Source organism: Laccaria bicolor, genomic scaffold (genome assembly GCF_000143565.1).
Source record: "Laccaria bicolor S238N-H82 LACBIscaffold_35 genomic scaffold, whole genome shotgun sequence".
Taxonomy (NCBI): Eukaryota; Fungi; Basidiomycota; class Agaricomycetes; order Agaricales; family Hydnangiaceae; genus Laccaria; species Laccaria bicolor.
Window position 1 is genome coordinate 250004 of NW_001889906.1, and position 18381 is coordinate 268384.

The 18381-nt window shown below is 48.8% G+C and overlaps 7 protein-coding genes across 7 annotated transcripts; 3 read left to right on the forward strand and 4 right to left on the reverse strand.

Moving 5' to 3' along the window:
- Positions 1 to 285: 285 nt before the first annotated feature.
- On the reverse strand, positions 286 to 486 carry LACBIDRAFT_307453 (uncharacterized protein; the record flags this gene model as incomplete). The annotated part of the gene is made up of 1 exon (XM_001886091.1): positions 286 to 486. One exon carries the CDS (start codon positions 484 to 486, stop codon positions 286 to 288), a length of 201 nt encoding a protein of 66 aa, XP_001886126.1.
- A 138-nt stretch (positions 487 to 624) lies between these two features.
- On the reverse strand, positions 625 to 4269 carry LACBIDRAFT_331667 (uncharacterized protein; the record flags this gene model as incomplete). The annotated part of the gene is made up of 10 exons (XM_001886092.1): positions 625 to 2190; positions 2249 to 2834; positions 2887 to 2910; positions 2969 to 3511; positions 3558 to 3606; positions 3659 to 3725; positions 3775 to 3948; positions 4000 to 4055; positions 4144 to 4181; positions 4253 to 4269. 10 exons carry the CDS (start codon positions 4267 to 4269, stop codon positions 625 to 627), a joined length of 3120 nt encoding a protein of 1039 aa, XP_001886127.1.
- Positions 4270 to 4694: 425 nt separating this feature from the next.
- Positions 4695 to 5495, forward strand: LACBIDRAFT_307455 (uncharacterized protein; the record flags this gene model as incomplete). The annotated part of the gene is made up of 2 exons (XM_001886001.1): positions 4695 to 5368; positions 5420 to 5495. The coding sequence occupies 2 exons, from the start codon at positions 4695 to 4697 to the stop codon at positions 5493 to 5495; spliced, it is 750 nt and encodes a 249-aa protein (XP_001886036.1).
- Positions 5496 to 11152: 5657 nt separating this feature from the next.
- LACBIDRAFT_331669 (uncharacterized protein) lies at positions 11153 to 12271 on the reverse strand (the record flags this gene model as incomplete). The annotated part of the gene is made up of 3 exons (XM_001886093.1): positions 11153 to 11217; positions 11610 to 11722; positions 12063 to 12271. 3 exons carry the CDS (start codon positions 12269 to 12271, stop codon positions 11153 to 11155), a joined length of 387 nt encoding a protein of 128 aa, XP_001886128.1.
- A 499-nt stretch (positions 12272 to 12770) lies between these two features.
- Positions 12771 to 13848, reverse strand: LACBIDRAFT_331670 (uncharacterized protein; the record flags this gene model as incomplete). The annotated part of the gene is made up of 6 exons (XM_001886094.1): positions 12771 to 12959; positions 13141 to 13173; positions 13438 to 13491; positions 13583 to 13633; positions 13714 to 13726; positions 13760 to 13848. 6 exons carry the CDS (start codon positions 13846 to 13848, stop codon positions 12771 to 12773), a joined length of 429 nt encoding a protein of 142 aa, XP_001886129.1.
- A 948-nt stretch (positions 13849 to 14796) lies between these two features.
- On the forward strand, positions 14797 to 15849 carry LACBIDRAFT_331671 (uncharacterized protein; the record flags this gene model as incomplete). Its single annotated transcript, XM_001886002.1, has 5 exons — positions 14797 to 14905; positions 15250 to 15271; positions 15564 to 15642; positions 15691 to 15720; positions 15745 to 15849. The coding sequence occupies 5 exons, from the start codon at positions 14797 to 14799 to the stop codon at positions 15847 to 15849; spliced, it is 345 nt and encodes a 114-aa protein (XP_001886037.1).
- A 555-nt stretch (positions 15850 to 16404) lies between these two features.
- Positions 16405 to 17262, forward strand: LACBIDRAFT_307458 (uncharacterized protein; the record flags this gene model as incomplete). The annotated part of the gene is made up of 1 exon (XM_001886003.1): positions 16405 to 17262. The coding sequence occupies one exon, from the start codon at positions 16405 to 16407 to the stop codon at positions 17260 to 17262; it is 858 nt and encodes a 285-aa protein (XP_001886038.1).
- Between the last annotated feature and the right edge of the window lie 1119 nt (positions 17263 to 18381).

An 18381-nucleotide genomic window follows, 5' to 3' on the forward strand; every position in this document is an offset into this window, starting at 1 on the left:
TCGTGATGATTATGGGTGACACCCGTCACGAAATTACTCTCTTTGGGCACACATCAGCATAAACAAATAGCTTTTTAACTTATTTATGCAACACTGTAGGTAAGGTGCAAAACTGACGTCAAAAATTCAATTGTCCCTTGTTTGAGGTGTTGGCAAAGACAATGATTGGAAGTTGGTGTCATGGAGCGAAAAATGAACTACATTGACTATGCTCACTGGCTCGATGACGCTAATACGCTCTCGAAAAGCTCCACACACCATGCTAGGTTACTGCCGTCCTCCCAATCATAACGCGTAAGTTTGAGCCGGAGAGAGTAGGGATAATAGTTTAAATGAGCGTTGGGGGTGAATCTGCATATCACCAGGATGTAAAAGTAATGGTAGCATACATATACCGCTAAATGGAAAACAAATGGTGGTAGTAATGAAAACAAGGGGAATGATACCAAACATATAACAGAGGATAGGGGGGCAAGATGAAAGCATAATAAACAGTTTCAGCGCCCTTCCAAATGTGAGGGAGGGTATCGAGCCATACGGCAAGAACAGAGAGACAAGTGAGTTGAGATGAAAAACGGGGATATAAGGGGGGGAGGGAAACATAGTCATGAGCGTGGTTCTCTCTCACTCAGCAGGTTTCGGTGGAAGCGGGGGTGGGGGCCCAGGAGACTTGAGAGCAACACTGGATCCCTCATATCCAGCCAGGAGAGGTGTGAACTGCTGCTGGTCATTCGCAGCCGCACTGGGCAACGGGGATGGAGCCCGATTACCTTTCCCATTGATCATGTTCGGAGAATGGTTCAGATGGTCATGGTCATCTAAAGACGGATTCTCTCCATTCATGGTGAACCTCGAAACACGTGCATCTTCCGCCTGTGTTTCTTGGATGTATTCCGCGGGAGGTCTGGGCATCAGAGGTGGGGGAGTTTGCGCAGGAGGAGCAGGAGATCCTCCAACGCGACCAGGAGCACTGGAGAAAGGAGGAGGGGAAACACTCGCATTGGCTTGTCGGCCATTCAATGGACTTAGAGTGCTTCCATTCATGCGCAGCGGTTGAGGAGCCTCCATAGCTTCGTACCTGGCCTTTAACATAGCCTTTTCTTCGATGGCCGTTAGTACCCTACCACTCCCCCCCGCAGTGGGTGGTACGGGTGTTGGCCGCGGACCTCCCGTAGAGCTAGCGCTCGGAGTTCGTGCAGGAGATCTGAAATTTCCACTAGTGCTATTAGAACGAGGAGGCGTTTGTGGCTTGACATTGGCGCTGTTTTCGCGCGATAGGGCATCACGAGCCTCAAATTTGCGTCTCAAAGCTTCTTTTTGCGCAAGGGCGTCAGCATAATCACTGGAAGAAGAGCCAGGGACCGGAGGAGAATACGTGTTCAAAGGTGGTTCCGTATTGGCGTTATTGCGAAGTGCAGCAGCATCCTGCGACTCGTATACGCGTCGCATACGCTCCTTTTCGGACAGAATAGCCTGAGGACCAGAGGGTGGTGCTACAACGTCGAATGGAGGTGGTTCGTCTGCCGCTGGCCCACTTTGGGAGGAAGAGCCGGCAGGGGCAGAAGGGTACAGCGAATCATAAGCAATAGGATCTGAACTCGATCCTGAGCCGTGACCGTCTTCACTCATAAATCCACCTTGAGTACGGTCCACTGCCCTCTTTGCTTCTTCGTATCGCCTCAAAGCAGCTTTTTCTTGTTCTGCAGTCAAATATTGTGGAACTGCGGGTTTAAACGAAGCTGAACGTGGGGCTGGTGTCTGTACAGAAGGAGCAGCAGAAGGCACCCGAGAAGGAGCAGATCCTTGTGCAACAACGGGTACTTTGGCAGTGACAGCAGGCACCTTGGCAACGGCGGGAATGGGTACTTGAGCTGGAGGGGGTGAGGCCGTTCTGGTTGCCTGCTTTTGCAAAGCATCTGCCTTATTGTTCCGAGCAGAGATAGCTTGCGCATACATGACTGCTGCTGCTGAAGGCTTGGAAGTGCTGCTACCGGACACGCTCTTAATGGGATCGGAGTACTGCAAAGGCGGCCGAACTCCTTGCGTCTGTTGCACTGCATTTGTAGCTTTCTGGTACAGTAACTTTTCATCTTCGGCTGACAGCCAATTGGCAGGATTGCCGGTCGCTGCCGCTGCGGTCCGGGGAGGCGATGTCTGGGATGTAGGAGGTGGGGATGCAGATGAAGGAGGCTGAGACGCATATATCAGTAACAGAGATCATATTTCCATACGTCGAATAGCAACTTACTGGAGCAGCATGAGCACCTTGCGTCATCTCCACCCGCTTTCTAGCCTTCTCAAATAACTGCGCCTTTTCTTCCTCTGCGGAGAGCCAATTCTTGGTCGTAGCAGGTCCATGGTCATTTGAAATTTCGGTAGGATGGGCATTCATGATGGTGAACCTATTTCCGCCACCCGGACCACCCGCTGAACGAGGTCTGTTTCCCACTCCCGTTGTCCTACCGTTCGTGGTCGTCGCTGGCGTCGCGGCCGGAACTGCTGCAGGGGGCGGTGTGATGGGTTTGAGGTTGGTGTTGATCGTGGGCGTTGGACGGACAGGCGGGAAGTCATCATTGAGGGTATTGCTCTTCGTTGGCTGGTGTGTGGCATATGGAGGCTTGATGCCGTACCCAGCCCCATAACCCAGTTCATCGGCTGGTAGCTTTGCGGTGGACGACGCTGCCGTGGGAAGGGTAGAATAAGGATTCGCAGCACCAGCTCCCGATAGAGCTGGAGGTGATATTCCGCGTGGAGGCTCTCTAGATCCCAGATGTTGGGAAGTTGGTGTATTCGACACGGGAAGAAGAGAGAGACTGGGGGCTGGTCCAATACGCCTACATATACGTTAGCCTAACCTCAAAATCGACAAAGTTTCCAATTAATTACCTAATAGCTTCGGCAGATACATGACTGGACAATGACAAGGCTAAACATGAACAGCTCGTGTTTTGCTCAGAGTACGACGCACCTTTGCCAATTGGACACGATCACAGGTAAGTCCATTATGAGATGCGTCCCAGTGCCCATCAGCGCCTTAATGGACAAGGTGTATGTGACATCTATATGTCTGGCCGCGTTGAGAGTGGTCGTCGTATGGTTTTGGTTGAGCAGGCACCACAATTCCGCTTGATGTTGTGTACCACCATATAACGTCGCATTCACGACAAGTTTGTTCTCGCATACGTTGACCACCCTGACTTGTGGGGCGGCTTTCTTTCCTTGGGCATATGGCCCCGCGCGGAAGACAGTCGATTCCTTGAGCGATATTTCAAACCCTCGGAGGATGATGGTATGTAAACTGTCAGATTTGACAGTGGCATTGACGGAGATACGATCACCAGGCCCGTAGCAGGTATGGTTGCGCTGGACGATGAGGTTGACGCCTTCTTGAGCAAGGTGCCGGGTCTCGGGTTGGCAGTAGACGGGCCAGGTAGAGTGTAGCTCATGTTTATCGATGATGATAGTCGCCTGGGTGGAAACAACCACCGATTTGGCTTTTCGAAGAAATCCTCTGGAATGGTATAAGCATATGTAAAGAGAGCGAGAAATCAACTGACTTTTTGCCTTTGGTGCATACACTAGCTACCAGCTCATAATTGATCCCAGCTACAGAAGAAAATTTCAGCAAAAATGAATCATGGAACGTGAGCCTGCCCACCTCGATTTTCCAATGCGATGCTGGGTGGAATTGATTCAGGTATCCGAATCGAAAATGGGAAATCTTGCTGCAAAGGATGTTAGCAAACGGATATGATACAACAGGACGATACTCACAGAACGTAGTAGGCCGTAATCCTCTGGGGAGTTCCACAAATTCACTGGACTCGGTCCAACGAAGTCGTAATATGTGTTGGCCTGTCCACCCCCGGGCAGCGTCTCCACCTTCCTCAACTCGATTCGCACCCATTTCGCCTTGACCCCCTGCTGCGGGACACGAACCTCGATGGCCTGCGCGCGGTGGTCAGAGAATGGATTGGAAACAGATAAACTATTACGTACACCCTTTACCGCGGCTTGGGGCCGATCTGGAGCGCCAGGTGGAATACCAGGATAGCCTGCAGATAACGGTCAGCACCATCCATTTGCGATGGAACAATAAGGAATATGGCGCTCTCTGATATTGAAGAAAGCGCTCATACGCACCATGAACGAAGTCGACGTTTGGAGGTGGGCGTAGCTCTCTATAAGATGAACATAAGAACGTGAGCTCTCCTTCGCGCGCATTCCGATGACGATTTTCAAGCCAACTCACAACTTGACCTGGGCCATATCCGCCCGATGAGAAGAAAAGAACAACAGCGGAAAGCGACACAACCAAGGAGAAGGGAGATGATACTGGAATTGGACTGCTGATCACCGTCCCCACCGTCTCCGGCGGAATCAATACGATGGACAGGGTAGAGGCGAAGAGGCCAACGATGAGGTGGAAGCGCGGTGGAAGATTGAGAAGTTAGAACCGTTGTTATTGGGCGTCATTTCCGTGATGCGGCTGTGCCTTGGTCCATGCGACGCTCATCATTGATTTCTCACTGCGACAAAATATCGGAGACAAAGGTCACAAATTCTTTTCTCACTACGACAAGGACAAAGGTGCTCCTCAAGTATAGGTGAGCGAGAACAGCTAGATGCACATGCTTAGTGATAAGGTGAACACAGGGTAATCTCTTGTATGGTCAACTCAAGTCGCGTCCAAAATGTTTGAAACACTCCCGGAAGAACTCCTTCATCAAATCATAGCTATGTGCCACTCCATAGACTATGATGTGTTTGCAGACCGATCCCCAGAACCATTGCTCGCCCATCGTAACGAGATGGCGCGGCTGCTCCTTGTTTGCCACCGTTGGCGGCGTGTTGCCACTCTATTGAAATATGAAACGGTCATTGTCACCTCTCAGGCCGAGGCCAGCATCTTGGCCTCTATTCTATCTCGAGGTGGGGTCGGTTCCTATGTCAAGAGACTCCGGATAGAGGGCGAATTTGGCCAGGCTCTACGCACAATTCTTTCCAAAGTCCCAAGGCTCGTGGCCCTCTCCGTCTCTCTTGATATTACTTCAGAGTCGAAAGGTGCTGGTCCATGTGCTGGGGCACGAACGCAACGTTCAAGGGCCCTCGCAAGAGCTCTCGTCCACATACCAAAGTTACAGATTGTATATGTTCCGCGAGCGTATTACATTAGCGAGGACGACGTAGTACTGAATGCCATCAAGAATGCTTCTGTACAGAGGATTTATAGTTGGATCCCCTGGCAAGATGGCTTTATCATCCCTCCTTTGGACAGGTACTCCCGACTTCGCGATACTATTTACCTCCCGCTCCCAGGACCATGGTTGCGACCCACGTATGCTGCCATTGGCCAAGGTTGGCCTGGGTATGTTTGCTCTTATACTCTTCTGTGCTGCTACTGAGTAACTCCATTTAGCGACTTGTTTCCGACAACTTTTACGTTCTGTACCCAGTCACACGTGTACAGGAGATTGTGGTCGGATCGATTGTAGTGGTCTGCCCTCAACTTCTTTCAGATTCAAAAACACCTCTCCTCTCGAGATATTCAAGACGCCAAACAACTTGAAGTGTACCATAGAGTTATCTCTCGATTATGATTGTTGAAGGTATATATCTGGCCACTATTCTTCGTCAAGCTTTTTATCCAACTCCGATCGGCGCGCATGTTCAAGAGTGATCATCAATGGGCCTTGTGACAACGCTCTTGGGACTTGATTTAGTAGTTACTCGAGAGTTAAGTCACAAGTGGGCATAATTACAAAATAGTAATAATGTCAAGTTAGATCTTGACATTGACACTCATCATGGCCTCGTAAGTCTTGCCTACATTCTTATTGCTTTGCCACTTTCTAAAGGATCGTCGTCCTACCAGAAACCAGAACAAAAGCTCCACTTTCTTGAACATTCATGGTTCATCCGTCGTCACTTGCCTCAAGTTCCATGAAGGGAAAATTATCACAGCGTCAGACGATCACTCCATCAATGTTTTTTCTCTTTCGACCTTTCAGTTACTTCACTGCTTCGAAGGACACCAAGGTGGCGTATGGTCCTTGGAGGCGCTTGAAAACACAATCATCAGTGGATCTACCGATCAGACTGTTCGTCTCTGGGATCTGTCAACAGGAAGATCCACACACATCTTTGGAGGGCACATTTCTACGGTACGGTGTCTAGCCCTCGTAAAACCAGAGCAGGTAGAGAACCAAGATGGGCTCTTGACCTGGCCAGAGCAACCTCTTATCGCCACAGGAAGTCGAGATGCCACTCTGCGTGTTTGGAGGGTTCCGCAGGTCGGAGAACCAGAATATAGATACCATGAACCTGATGAATCTGATGACGGCGATCCCACAGAATACGTATGCTCCTCTGGTATTTGCTTTTTCCGGAGATGACTCAGTCTCTACCATTCAGAATCCTGAAGAGAACCCTTATCATTTACGGTGCTTGCGAGGTCACGAGGCCCCAATACGCGCCATTGCGGCGAGAGGCAGAACTGTTGTCTCTGGAAGCTACGATCATACCCTTCGCGTCTGGGACATAGAAGCTGGCACATGCACGTGGGTTCTTACTGGCCATAGTGGAAAAGGTATGTATATCCTAAAGTATCATGGCTCTAAATCCCAATGACACATTTTTCACCTCCATAGTTTTTTCCCTCGCACTCGATCTCGACCGTCATCAAGTGTTTTCTGGATCGATGGATGGCACGATTCGATGCTGGGATATCAATAGCGGCAACTGCAAATCGGTGATGCAAGAACACACTTCTGTCATTGCCCTGTTGAGCCTATCATCATCATATCTTGTTTCTGGCTCCGCAGACGCTGTTGTTTGCGTGTGGAATCCAACCACGCAGGAACTGTACCACAAGTTTACTGGGCACAAGGGCGCCGTCACCGCCCTTCATAATAGCGATTTGAGAGTTGTCAGTGGAGATGAGTCTGCGCTTTCGTTGTGGAACGTGAAAGATGGCAGTGATCTGATAAATTTATCACTTCCTCATATGGAGGGCGTCTGGCAGGTTGCTTTGGAGGGGAATTGGTGTGCGGCTGTAGTGCATGGTCGTTCACTGGGAACGCAACTCGCTGTCTGGGATTTGAGCCATTGTCATGATGATAGAGAGAGCTTGGCGTAAATTATCAATTCCCACTTTATTATCCTCTTCTTCTATCCCTGATAGTTAATGGATTGCCATCCAGTATACAAACTCCTTTCGCCGAGGAGTTCAGTCGGCTTCAGAGTTGTCACTTAGTCGGATTTCACGGTCCCGTGATGAGTGAAGAGGTTGCTCTTTCAAGAACTCTTACAACCTTTCCTTATCTCCAATTTGCTTCGTGAACTGCATCATATTAGTCCAAGTCCTTAAATCTTCGCTTCTGTGATTGACCAAGCGGAAAGCTCTTGACCAAAAGGAGACGCGAAAATCTTGGTTCAGAATCTGAAGTTGGCGCTTTTTTCGTAATGGCGAACGGTGCGTATGAGATGACACAACTACAACATAACTTATGTCGATGAATATAGGCCTTCCGAGTATCGCAAGCTTATGAAACAAGGACGGCTGGATTGAGATAACAGCTATGTATTTAGCGACTTGCCTAGTCTTGTCAACATTGCATCTACGTGATGATAGGCAATTCTGGGCCACATAGGCTTTTCAACGTTCAACGTTAGTAAGAGGAACTTTGAGGTTCGCCCGATGTCCAGCCAACAAAGGCATCCTTGAATCAAATGGTTGATAGTAATGGTATTCTATCTGCCACAATGTCTCTTCTTATCAGCTGTTGATTTGCTCTTCGTTTTGGTACTCCAGGCTCTCTGCGTAAGGTGCGACACAACTTGCCCTTCTCTTAGCATTATCAAAGTCATGCCAACATCGATGCATCTCCGCCGCGTCTTGTTCGAGTCATTGTCGAAGAGGCGCCCATGCCGAGAGAGCCGAATGGACCATTCAGACTGTCGCCACTTTGGCGCAACATTCCCCTCTCTTCTGACAATTCCCCATCGGCAATACGCGTCAAGCTACTCCATGTGTTGCAGATCGTCTCGAGTCCTTTGTCGTGACTTGGCGTAGCATGCTCGTGCTATTTGCAGCTGATCATTCATCAGCGGGATTTCACCACCTCGAACGATGGCGCAAGGGGGCGTTACAACACAGCTGAAACTATCCTTAAGCGTCTGTCTAATTCCCAAGGCCATGGCGAGGTTTGATCCTTTCCCAATCGACGACACAGGCTGTCTTTCATTCTTACCATGACACTTTTGCGTGTTCAGCGCAAAACTTTCACAGTCAGCATCTCACCCTTTGGGACATCTTCTCCATCACGTATCTCAGATTTTCTGTCTTGCAGACCTCCAGCAAGCAAGAATTGGCACATATTCTCAACAAAAACTTCCGATACCAGGCGAAGCAGCTGCGAAGAAGGGTTCGATCGCGAGCAATCTAACTCCAACCCAGTCTACAAGCCTCGCTGAGTACATCAGGCAGCTTTCCGAGGTCTTTTCCGTGCGCGAGGACCCCTTCTCAAAGTCCAGTGGCTCGAGACAGAGCTGTAACTGGTTGCAGCCAGGTGCTGTGGTCCTCCCGCGCGCCTTATGTCAATCTGAAACTATTAACGGGAATTACACATTCAAAGGGTTCAGATGTATTGGATACTCTCATGGTGGTCGGAATGTGGATATTGCGATGATTAGACCTCAGCTCCAGACTCGTCAACTGATCGGCGACGGTGCGCTCCAATCGCTTGCTTGACTATTGGGCTTCACCTTTCCCTCTGAGATCCCCTGCGCTCGGTCGAAGCCGCTGGTGCCTTTTGTTGTATGGGCGTCGGAGGGAATTTGTTCATCATCACCTTACTGGTCATTGGCGATGCTCCACAATTCCCTGCAAGATTCGTATCTATTCGTGGACTTGGCGTACAGCTATGCGTGACACAGCTATAGCACGGAACGACCCATTTGTACGAAAACGCCTCTTTTTCCATTCTTTTAATCTGTTCAAGTCTCGGAAGTCGATGCGAGCCCGGTATTTTTGACAGTCTGATCATCCTTGTGCTCAACATGCTGCTGGATGGCACGAAATAAGTAGGCGGCTCGGCAATCTGACGGTTACGCCGTCCAACCCCTTTTCTTTCGAGTTCTTTTTGAGGTTCTGGCTCGGCCCGCCAAGCGCCCCGAACAACGTAGACCAGAGTCGGCGCGACCGCCTATCACGACCCTATGTAAGTTACTCGGACCTGTTCTTTGCCTGTTCTTTTCAGAATAGATGACCCTTACTTTCTATCATTCCTTTCGCATCACAGTCATAATCGGTACGTAGGGTAATAATAATATTGATCGGGGGATATCTTATCTTTCCTTTCAGAATCGCGCCATCATCAGGGCCCAGCAACATGAGTCTTTCTTTTGTACCTTCGGCTATTTTCTAACGCACATTCGTCCAACGTTCATTCCCATACTGCTGTATCGAGAATACACTTTACGTCTATCTGGGCCCTATCGATACAGACTACCTACGTACATCCTGATGTTCTCTTTTTGTTTCCCAACAATATACGGGACTGTGGACAGGGTAAAATCCAAAATTGGCGATCCATGATGGCTGCTTTAGGTTAAGTATCATCCGGCTCGAGTATTAAGAGATCGGGACCCACTGACTCTTGGGGTACGTTGTCAGGTGGCATGCTGGCTGGTGAACACGTTGTCGAGAACAACCCTTATTTAATGCATCGTGCAATTTACAAGGCACCATTTATCAGGTATACAAATTTGGTAAAAGTGCGCGGTCGCGATCACGAGACGCGTCGGGAGACAACGCGTCGCGTCACCCTAATTAGTGCATGCTCGACCCTTTTGATCAATGATTAAATTGTGAAGCGGTTACACGTAAGATTGAACTCGACCCCCGATGATATATCATTTCCGTCTCAACGCGAAATTACTTCGCAGATCATGACAAGTTGGATAAGAGTGGCATTGGCGAGTCGCCCATGTTCTCAACGAGGGTGAAACACGACGGCGAGCTACAGCTGTGATAGTGCGACAGGACCAAAAGCGAGAATAAGATATGATCAAAGGTCGTGTGGAGTGAGAGCAGAAAGACCCTTTATTTACTATTTAGAAATCGAGTTTCGAACATGAAGCGTATGAGGATTCATCGTGGACGCCGTTATCAACACAAGTGTTTCTCGATCGTCCATTAGCTACCCAGCAAGCGTTGGGTGGAGGGCAAGCATCGTGCTCGAGTCGAACTTACTAGCCAAACCAACTCGACCAACGATTTCGCCACACTAATCCCTGAGCATCGCACTGGGCGAAAGGTTGGTTATTATCATATCATAAGAACCCTCATCTTCCATACGGTAGACGCCTGAATTTGCCAAACAACCTTGGACAAATCATCCTATCACCGAGAATGAAGAGCATAATCTTATCGCATCGCCACAATATGTCAATTTGCGATCCCTCCCGCCAATGATTGGCCAAGGATTGCTTGATTTTGCTATCTGCAATGCCCTACACCTCCAAACTCTGTGAATATCACTATTTCGATGAAGTTACAAGTGGTAGTAGCAAAGCTGATCTACGAAGATATGGCTTCAATCTTGCAGCAAGGAAGTTGGCTGATCGTTTCAAGTCCCTCTGGCTTCTCGTCGCGATTATCTTTGCCGGAGAGCTAAAATCAAAATTGGACACCTTGCTGTTTAATTTTTACAGATAATCGCCCAGAGTTGTCTCTCATAGTACCCTGGATCGTGATAAGATTTCTTTCAATCAGGGCAGCGGTATAAGCTTGGCGAGCTGGTCAATATCATCCAAAATTGCAACGTCGGGTATAATCACTCCGGCCAGAGTTCACGATCGTAGCAGAAGAAAGAACACACCCAGATTTGAACGCGAAGCCGTTTTAGCCAAGATGATTCAAACGTTGCTGCAAGCACGAAGCGGTAATGGAATGGCAGGGTAGCCGTGATATCGCATGTTAACACTCATAGTAGAACCAGATTGTCATCGATAGCAACTGCTAGAGAGCACGGCACCACAGGATACCCAATATGATTCACGATAACAGAAAAACGGCAAGAGAATCAATGACACTGAGGTAAGTAGCCGTAATCGCATGCTACTTAGCTACAGCAGCAGAACCAAGATGTCAGGTCATGTGCCACTGGCCGTCATCGATAGCAATATTGGCAGCCAGCGGGGCCCCACCAGATGCTGTCCAAAATGAATCATAATTGGTCAACATGTGAAAGCATGGGAACGGCGTGTTTGCGTTTTAACAGATGCCAGGAGGTAGTGGGTATGCACGCTGGTGTCGGGCTCTGACGAGTTATAGGGGCTGCTAACAGCTTTCGCATGAGTAGCTGTATCGAAAACACGAAAGCAGTCGGCGACAAGTTCTATGTGGTTGGGCAAGTAGGGCGAGAAGACGCTCCAGCCAATTGGATCGCATCGTTTATCCGCCTGACAAACAGACGCAATTAACGGCGCTTAGATCCTAAGCGCTTCGCAGCTCTACAGCAAGCAGAAGGGCTGGTTCATCTCAGTTTCGCCACCACTCTTTCTTCAAAAGTAAAGCTCCATTGCTCAGCAGTACGCGCACTCACCATGATGTTCTCGTTGGTTTTTACGACCCTGAATTTTCTGAAAGAAAACGAAAATGCTGTATACCAGCAGCATCTCACGAGTAAAGACTGCGTATCGGCGATAACCGGAAGAACTAGATATGACGCGTCAATATGGCGCGAGAGAGGAACATAAATAGGAAAGTCACTTGACCCTCATAAACGTTCATTCATTCACTTGAATTCTATGCTTCCTGGCCGAAGTTCGAATATATGTCGGTCATAGGAGGAAGAAAGACTTCCGGAATGACCGTTTCTCCTATCGAACGAATTTAGGTATATCTTTTAGAGAACGACGACATCGGATAGCGTACCTTGCCCTTTTTTCGGACCGATGTCCGAAAAAGAGAAGACATTTATCGAGGGCGATTAAGAATCCGTCAAGAGGTGATCAGGCGCTGCGATTAGTGATATGATAACTCGGAGTTAACACACAAAGGAATTCCATTCCACTCGCACGTAGCGATGGTCGCCAGTTGGTCATCCCCACACAGAATGAAGACTTCTTGGTGAGATGGCGAAGGATGAGTGACACTCTGCAAGCGCCACCTGACATCTTTGAGTCCAACCAAGCCACAGCGGTGTGACGAGCTAAGAGCACGGAAAATAGTCAGCCGTCCGAGCTGGAGAAATTCATGAGGCATTTTAGCACAAACGTTGCGCGCAGTTGGCTCGTCCTTTTTATCCATTTTTCTTTCAGGGTTGCATTCCAGCCCTAGGAACAAAGAACGTCCTCGGTGGTCACAAATATTCAATTGAAAGAAGGTCAGATGCTTGCCATGCCGCGCAAAAATAATGGCTTCGGCCCGAAGATCAAAGTGAAGGCTTGGGATAAAATACCTCATGTTAGGAACACACGGGAACCCGAGTGTTCTTCACTTTCATTTTGCGTTGGGCGGCGGGAAAATTGGTTTGAAAACTCAAACCTGAGGATGCAGGAACTGAAGAGGATGTAGAATTAGGGTCCGGCATTTAATTGGATAGTTTTTACGTACAGTAGTCCCCGACCGTTATCGAGGCCACTCAGATATCTTCAAGGAGCGAGCGAGCTTGCGTCAACAACACATCGTGTGATTTCTTTTCTTTATGGAGAGAGTATAATTGAATGAGCCGAGTTGTTATTAAATTGTTCGATCTGGGTCACTAGACTCGCCTTGCTATTCCGCGTTGCAGATGAAAGAAGAACTGGAATTTCCGTTCATCAACGCTGGTAGTGTGGTGGGTTCGAAGTTGTCGAGAACCCGTTATATCACCGCCGAACCCTGAGACGGAAACCAGAACCCTGAGACAGGAAGTCAGAAGGACAGAAGTTTCAACATCTTTCATGACAACCTGGAAACATACCATTAGGATGTTGGAAATTGAACAACAGAGGACTAATTTGAGTGTACCACCAACTACAATGTTCCGAGTGGACGACTCGTGATTCCGAGGTCATGGAACATCTCGGAAACCAATCACTATAAGGGTATCGAATAGATGGTCAGATCTACTTCGGAGTTTGTGAACTCACTGATTGCCTGACCTCAATCACGACGATCATAGCCTGTAAGCAGCAGGTACGAACCCCCTGCAACAAAACCCTCCCCAAACCGAAGACCATAAATGGGTTGGGATAACGTCATTCCGCTGGTTATCTTGATCATGATCACCGATTGTGATAATGGCATGTTCATCTAGATGGGTAGATTAGAATTTCGAGTAGCACCAGGTACGCCATCGATGACGGATGGAATGGAGAGAGCTAGGATGACTTCAAGAGGGGCGCATGACCGTACAAATTGAGAGAGAGTCAGAGTCAGACGCTCACTTTTCGTGGATGACCGGCGAAGAGGGAGTGCCGTTCATCTGCGGGCGGCCTGTGCTGAGAACATATGTATAGAGAGAAATGAATGGGTAGGCGATGCACTTTGCATGAAAATACCCCACACTGGCTGCTGTAAAAGCCCACGAACCAGCTTGTCCACACATAAGCGGGCGCCTCTCAATCCTTCTCCCAGATTTGTCTAAAACATAATAAATGGAACATCCAGGAATGGACTAGGTTATGTTTAGTGGAAAATGAATTCGAATTCTGCGAACTTACCCAAAGATGAGAACTGATCATGATCATGAGAGCAGATTGTGCTTACTATAGATCCATATGTAACTGAGCGACTCGGACAGACGACAAGGTGTGTGCCAAGAACAACAAACAACCACAACACGTGGATCGCGCCATGCCTAACAACAACAAACGTGGTGGACTTGCGCGTTGCTCAAGAAAACGCGTGTGGGAGTGCGTAGTCGCATTTACCGCGTCGGACAACGCGTGTTTTAGTGGTGCTGTAACTCTACACGTGCATTTCAGCCGTACCTTCCTCATGTCTGTCTGTCTGGCTACAACAAGTTAGTAACTCTCTCCAAACCAAAAATTTAACCTTCAACCTTTCTGTCTGACAGTGACAGCCCAAACCCAAACGTGTTCCACCACCACCAATACTTATTCCCAAACCTAGCGCGTCCTGTCCAGACTCCTCCTGTTCAACAGCCGGGGGTGCTGCTGTGTCATACTAGCGCTGGGCATTCATAGTTCGAGTCATAGCCCCCGCCTCGACGCGCCGCGCATGAAAACGCGTGTCCGTCCTCGCGCGTTCGTGTAGGTCCAAGCATGTAGACAACCCCCCATCGCAACACCGCCGCTGAGAACAACTTTGCTCTGCGCTACTACTACTAGCCTGTGAGCCATGATCATTTGAAAGCTGTAACTTGGGTTTAACGCCCACACCGATTCGCACACACCATCACGAACGGTTCGCACATTTTTCAAGTACAATCTAATCGAAGTTGAGAATGGGGGGGAGGTTAATCTTATCTTGACCCTCTATGATACCTCGTATCGTGGTATATATGATTGCATACATACTTAAATTTCAATTTCCACGAATTGTAAGGCGTGCAAGTATAAAACGGCCGTTCGTCCCCCGAGCCCCATTTCTCGGGGGAGGTTAATCTTATCTTAACCCTCTATGATACTATACTAATATTCGTCCTATGATTGATTGCATACATACTTCACTTCCACGAATCCCCAAGCGTGCAAGTATAAAACGGCCGTTCGTCCTCCGATCCCCATTTCTCGCGTGGTGGTGGAATGGAGAAAGGAAGGGGAGAAAGAATACGGGGAATAATGCGGCGCGATTCAAGTTGGGATTTTTACCTCGCGTTCGCGGCGAGTCCAGGTTACAATGATAATGTTATGCTTGGGGTAGAACGACAACTTCTCGGTAGCTGCTTATGTGCGTGCGTTGGTTCGCGCGAAGTCTTAAATTTACATTTCTTGGCAACCCGGCCTAGGCAACATATTTATTCCCCAGAAGCTTTGTTTTGCTTTGGGTAGGTAGCCGCACCTCGTCCGACAAGATGTGATACGATGATCGTCTTCAAGTTGGTAGATAGGTACTATTTGCTCCGACTAGTAGCTCCAAAACAAAAACGCGTTGATCAATGTTGCGAAGAACTTGAGCGTGGAGACATGACAAGATCTCGACATTGACGATTTGCGCAGCGAGGCTCCCTGGGAAGCTAGAGCTACGCCTTCGGAGTAATGGGAACTTGAGGTAATTACACCAACGTTACAAAGCCGCGGTAGCACTCGCTCCTCGGTATGTCATCCAACTCCCTCGAACCTGACGTCGATCCCACCGTGACCCAAGTTGAGCGCTTGTACACGCAATACCGTTTATCTACCCCTCGGATATCATCTCAATGATGCGTAAGCAAAAAACACACCGACGGTCATAAAGCGGGCGGGCGGGCGAGGCTGACGAGTTCGAACCTACGTTTACATAAATTCGAGCTTGCTTAAGCCCACTTCCATAGGTGATTAGATTAGATGTAGAGTGGATAAGATAAAGATAAAAGATAAAAGATAAATCGGGTTCCCCATCCCCATAGCATTTGCCCCGCATTGCCAATTCTTGGCTACAGTATGACATGGACCGGCGGGCGTGCCGAGTCACCCGTGCGGGAAATGGTACGACGTCGATAATCATTATAAGTGTGCTGCGTGGAAGGTCAACAGACCCGCTGCGCAGAACACAGGAATTTGAGTGTATGTACTGCATGTGCTATGTAGAACTACGCGGGCGCTCATGGGAGTAATAATCACATTCGCGTCAAAGAGGAAGCCATTGCCGAGATGACGACGACGAGTTCGAAACCACCCGCGCTAGATGGATGATCATGATCATGAGCGCAGGCTTTGAGGGAATCCGAAGAAGAGTCGGATCGGAGGAGGAGGAATGCCGATCCCCAAGGCAAGGCAAAGAAAGGACGCATTGGAGAGGCAGGCGTGAATCGGTAAGGAAGAGAACGATGATAACGGATGAGTCAAAAGAGATGGATTCGGATGCGGGGGAGAGTGGAATCATATGGATAATGGCATGACCAAGTGAGTAATCGGATGATAGGATCGATTCTGGGATGAATTATCGGATTTGAAGATATCGACAAAGGGAGGAGGGGATAGTCTGCTGTCTAAAATGCGGCGACAGCGTGGAATGAGATGAACCGGTTCATTTTGCTTGAAGGAGTAGTGCCGGGTGGTACGGAAAGAGATTACGCAGATGATTACGCGGGGACGGCCGTAAATGGAAACGGTCAACGAGGTTGTTTATGAGCCGACACAAGACCCTTTTTAAAAAGGTGCGTTTTCAAAAGGGCGTCTTAAAGGCCCCTTTGGCCACTCGCCTCCTAGTCATCCTCAAGGCCACAAAGATCTCAGAGTCTTATATAAATGACTAGACCTTCTTCCTCACACTACATGCCTTCTACCATTCACATCCCCCGCTCCTCCTCTCCCCTCTTCTCCTGCTCATCTTCCTCCTCAAAGCGCGCTACAGCAGAAGACATCTCGCGTCTGCTTGACCCGTCTTACTCTTCTTCCACACATCAATCACGCTCAGTCTCCGTCTACGTAGACGGACACGGTGACCTCCATGACCCAGACTACCGACATTTCCCCGCAATCGTCCCTCCCCGCTCAGCTAAACGCCACTCTGCGGGTGCTCACTACTCTTCAACCAACTATCCTCTATGGGACGAGCATGCAGTAGACGACGAAGAGATAGACGAGGATAGCTGCCTATACACCCACCACTCCCCCATGCGTCGCTCACCCTCATCCCGTCGCTCCTCATCAACCACAGTGTCTCGGAACAACTTTGCTTCACCCTCCTCACGCACAAGCTCTCCCCCATCCTACCACTACGCAACCTACTCAACCTACGACATCTCCCCTCCAACATCCTACGATTCAGACGACATTCTCAGCACCAGCTTCTCATCATACACATCCCCTTTCGAGGAAAAGGAGAAACAACGATCAAGTAGGCTATCCACGAAGCGGAAGCGGTGTTCGTCAAAGGAAGAATTGCTAGACACGCCTACACCCATGATCACACGCTCGCTCCTACCTACTACGGAGGAAGAGGAGGAGGCTGTGGTGGTCAAGGAGGATGATTCAACGGGCGAGTGGGTCCCCACATGCACGCAGTCGCTGCAGAGGCAGTGGCAGGCACTGTCATTGGCCTTTCAATTCGGTGTGTTCCGCGCACGAAGACGGATGAGGCAGAGGGTGCATTCGCTCTTGTAGTTTCATGGCTCCCCTCCCGTCCTTCTGTCTCTGCATTGGTCTCACTCATGGCATCGCATCGCATCGCATCTTCAATCTCATCATCTCATGCTATATATCACCAACCATCTCGCTATCAGCTTTTTTTTCAAGTCAAGTCAAGTCCCAACATGCATTTGTACTTTTACTCATTCATCCATCGACACACACACACACGCCTTTCTATCATTATCGTTTCTACCCACCATTGGACCTTTTTGTTTTGTTCCCACTATGTCCCCCATCGCCCCCGATACCCACCTCCGTCCGGGCTCACGACCTCTTATGACACATTATTCATTATTCATTTCCAAGATCGGGCTGGAACAGTTTGGACTGGATTAGAGAGGCTTCAACACTTTTCTCCTTTCTCCACCACCGGATCCTACCTACCTTCCTCCTCCTTTCTACGTACGCAACGTACCTTATCCGAGTAGTTGGACACACCCCTTTTTGCACTTCAACGTGCGCATAGCTGTAGTCTTTTTCTTTTTAGGATATCACGAAAATGATGAAAAACATTGTTATAACGTTTTCATTTGATTGCTTTGATTGAGAGTTAGCAGAAGTGAGATCGTGAGGGAAATGAACTCGAATGAATGAGATCAGAGCTGTTAAGTTTGATGTGAGATAGGCCTAGGCCTACTAGGGATGCGTGGCGTGCCATACTCATTGACTTGTAAGTAATGCTCTGATAGTACTACCCTATAGGCAGGGAGGTAGCCAGGTTGAGGACATCCAGTCCATACCTCTTAGACTACGTACGAAATGAACTAGTTTGTCGTACTGGGACCATATGGTTCATACCTTACGCACAGCCGCGAAGTCGAAGTACTGAAGCATTGGGTTTAGAGGAAGACCCACCCACACCCCACCACCCACAGCCTTCTCAAGTTCCGAATCGCTTTTCCCCACAATGACTATGAGGTGGGACTGAGTCATAAGTGAACGCATTCACGTCAACGCGTCAACCGTATGTAAACTTGGAGAGTTGGACCTCAAGGATAAAAATAGAATTGAGTGCGTCGACGTCATTGGTACGAGTATACTCTACATAATCGTAGGCCAACTTGGCCACTCGTCATTTTTGGCCCCACGATG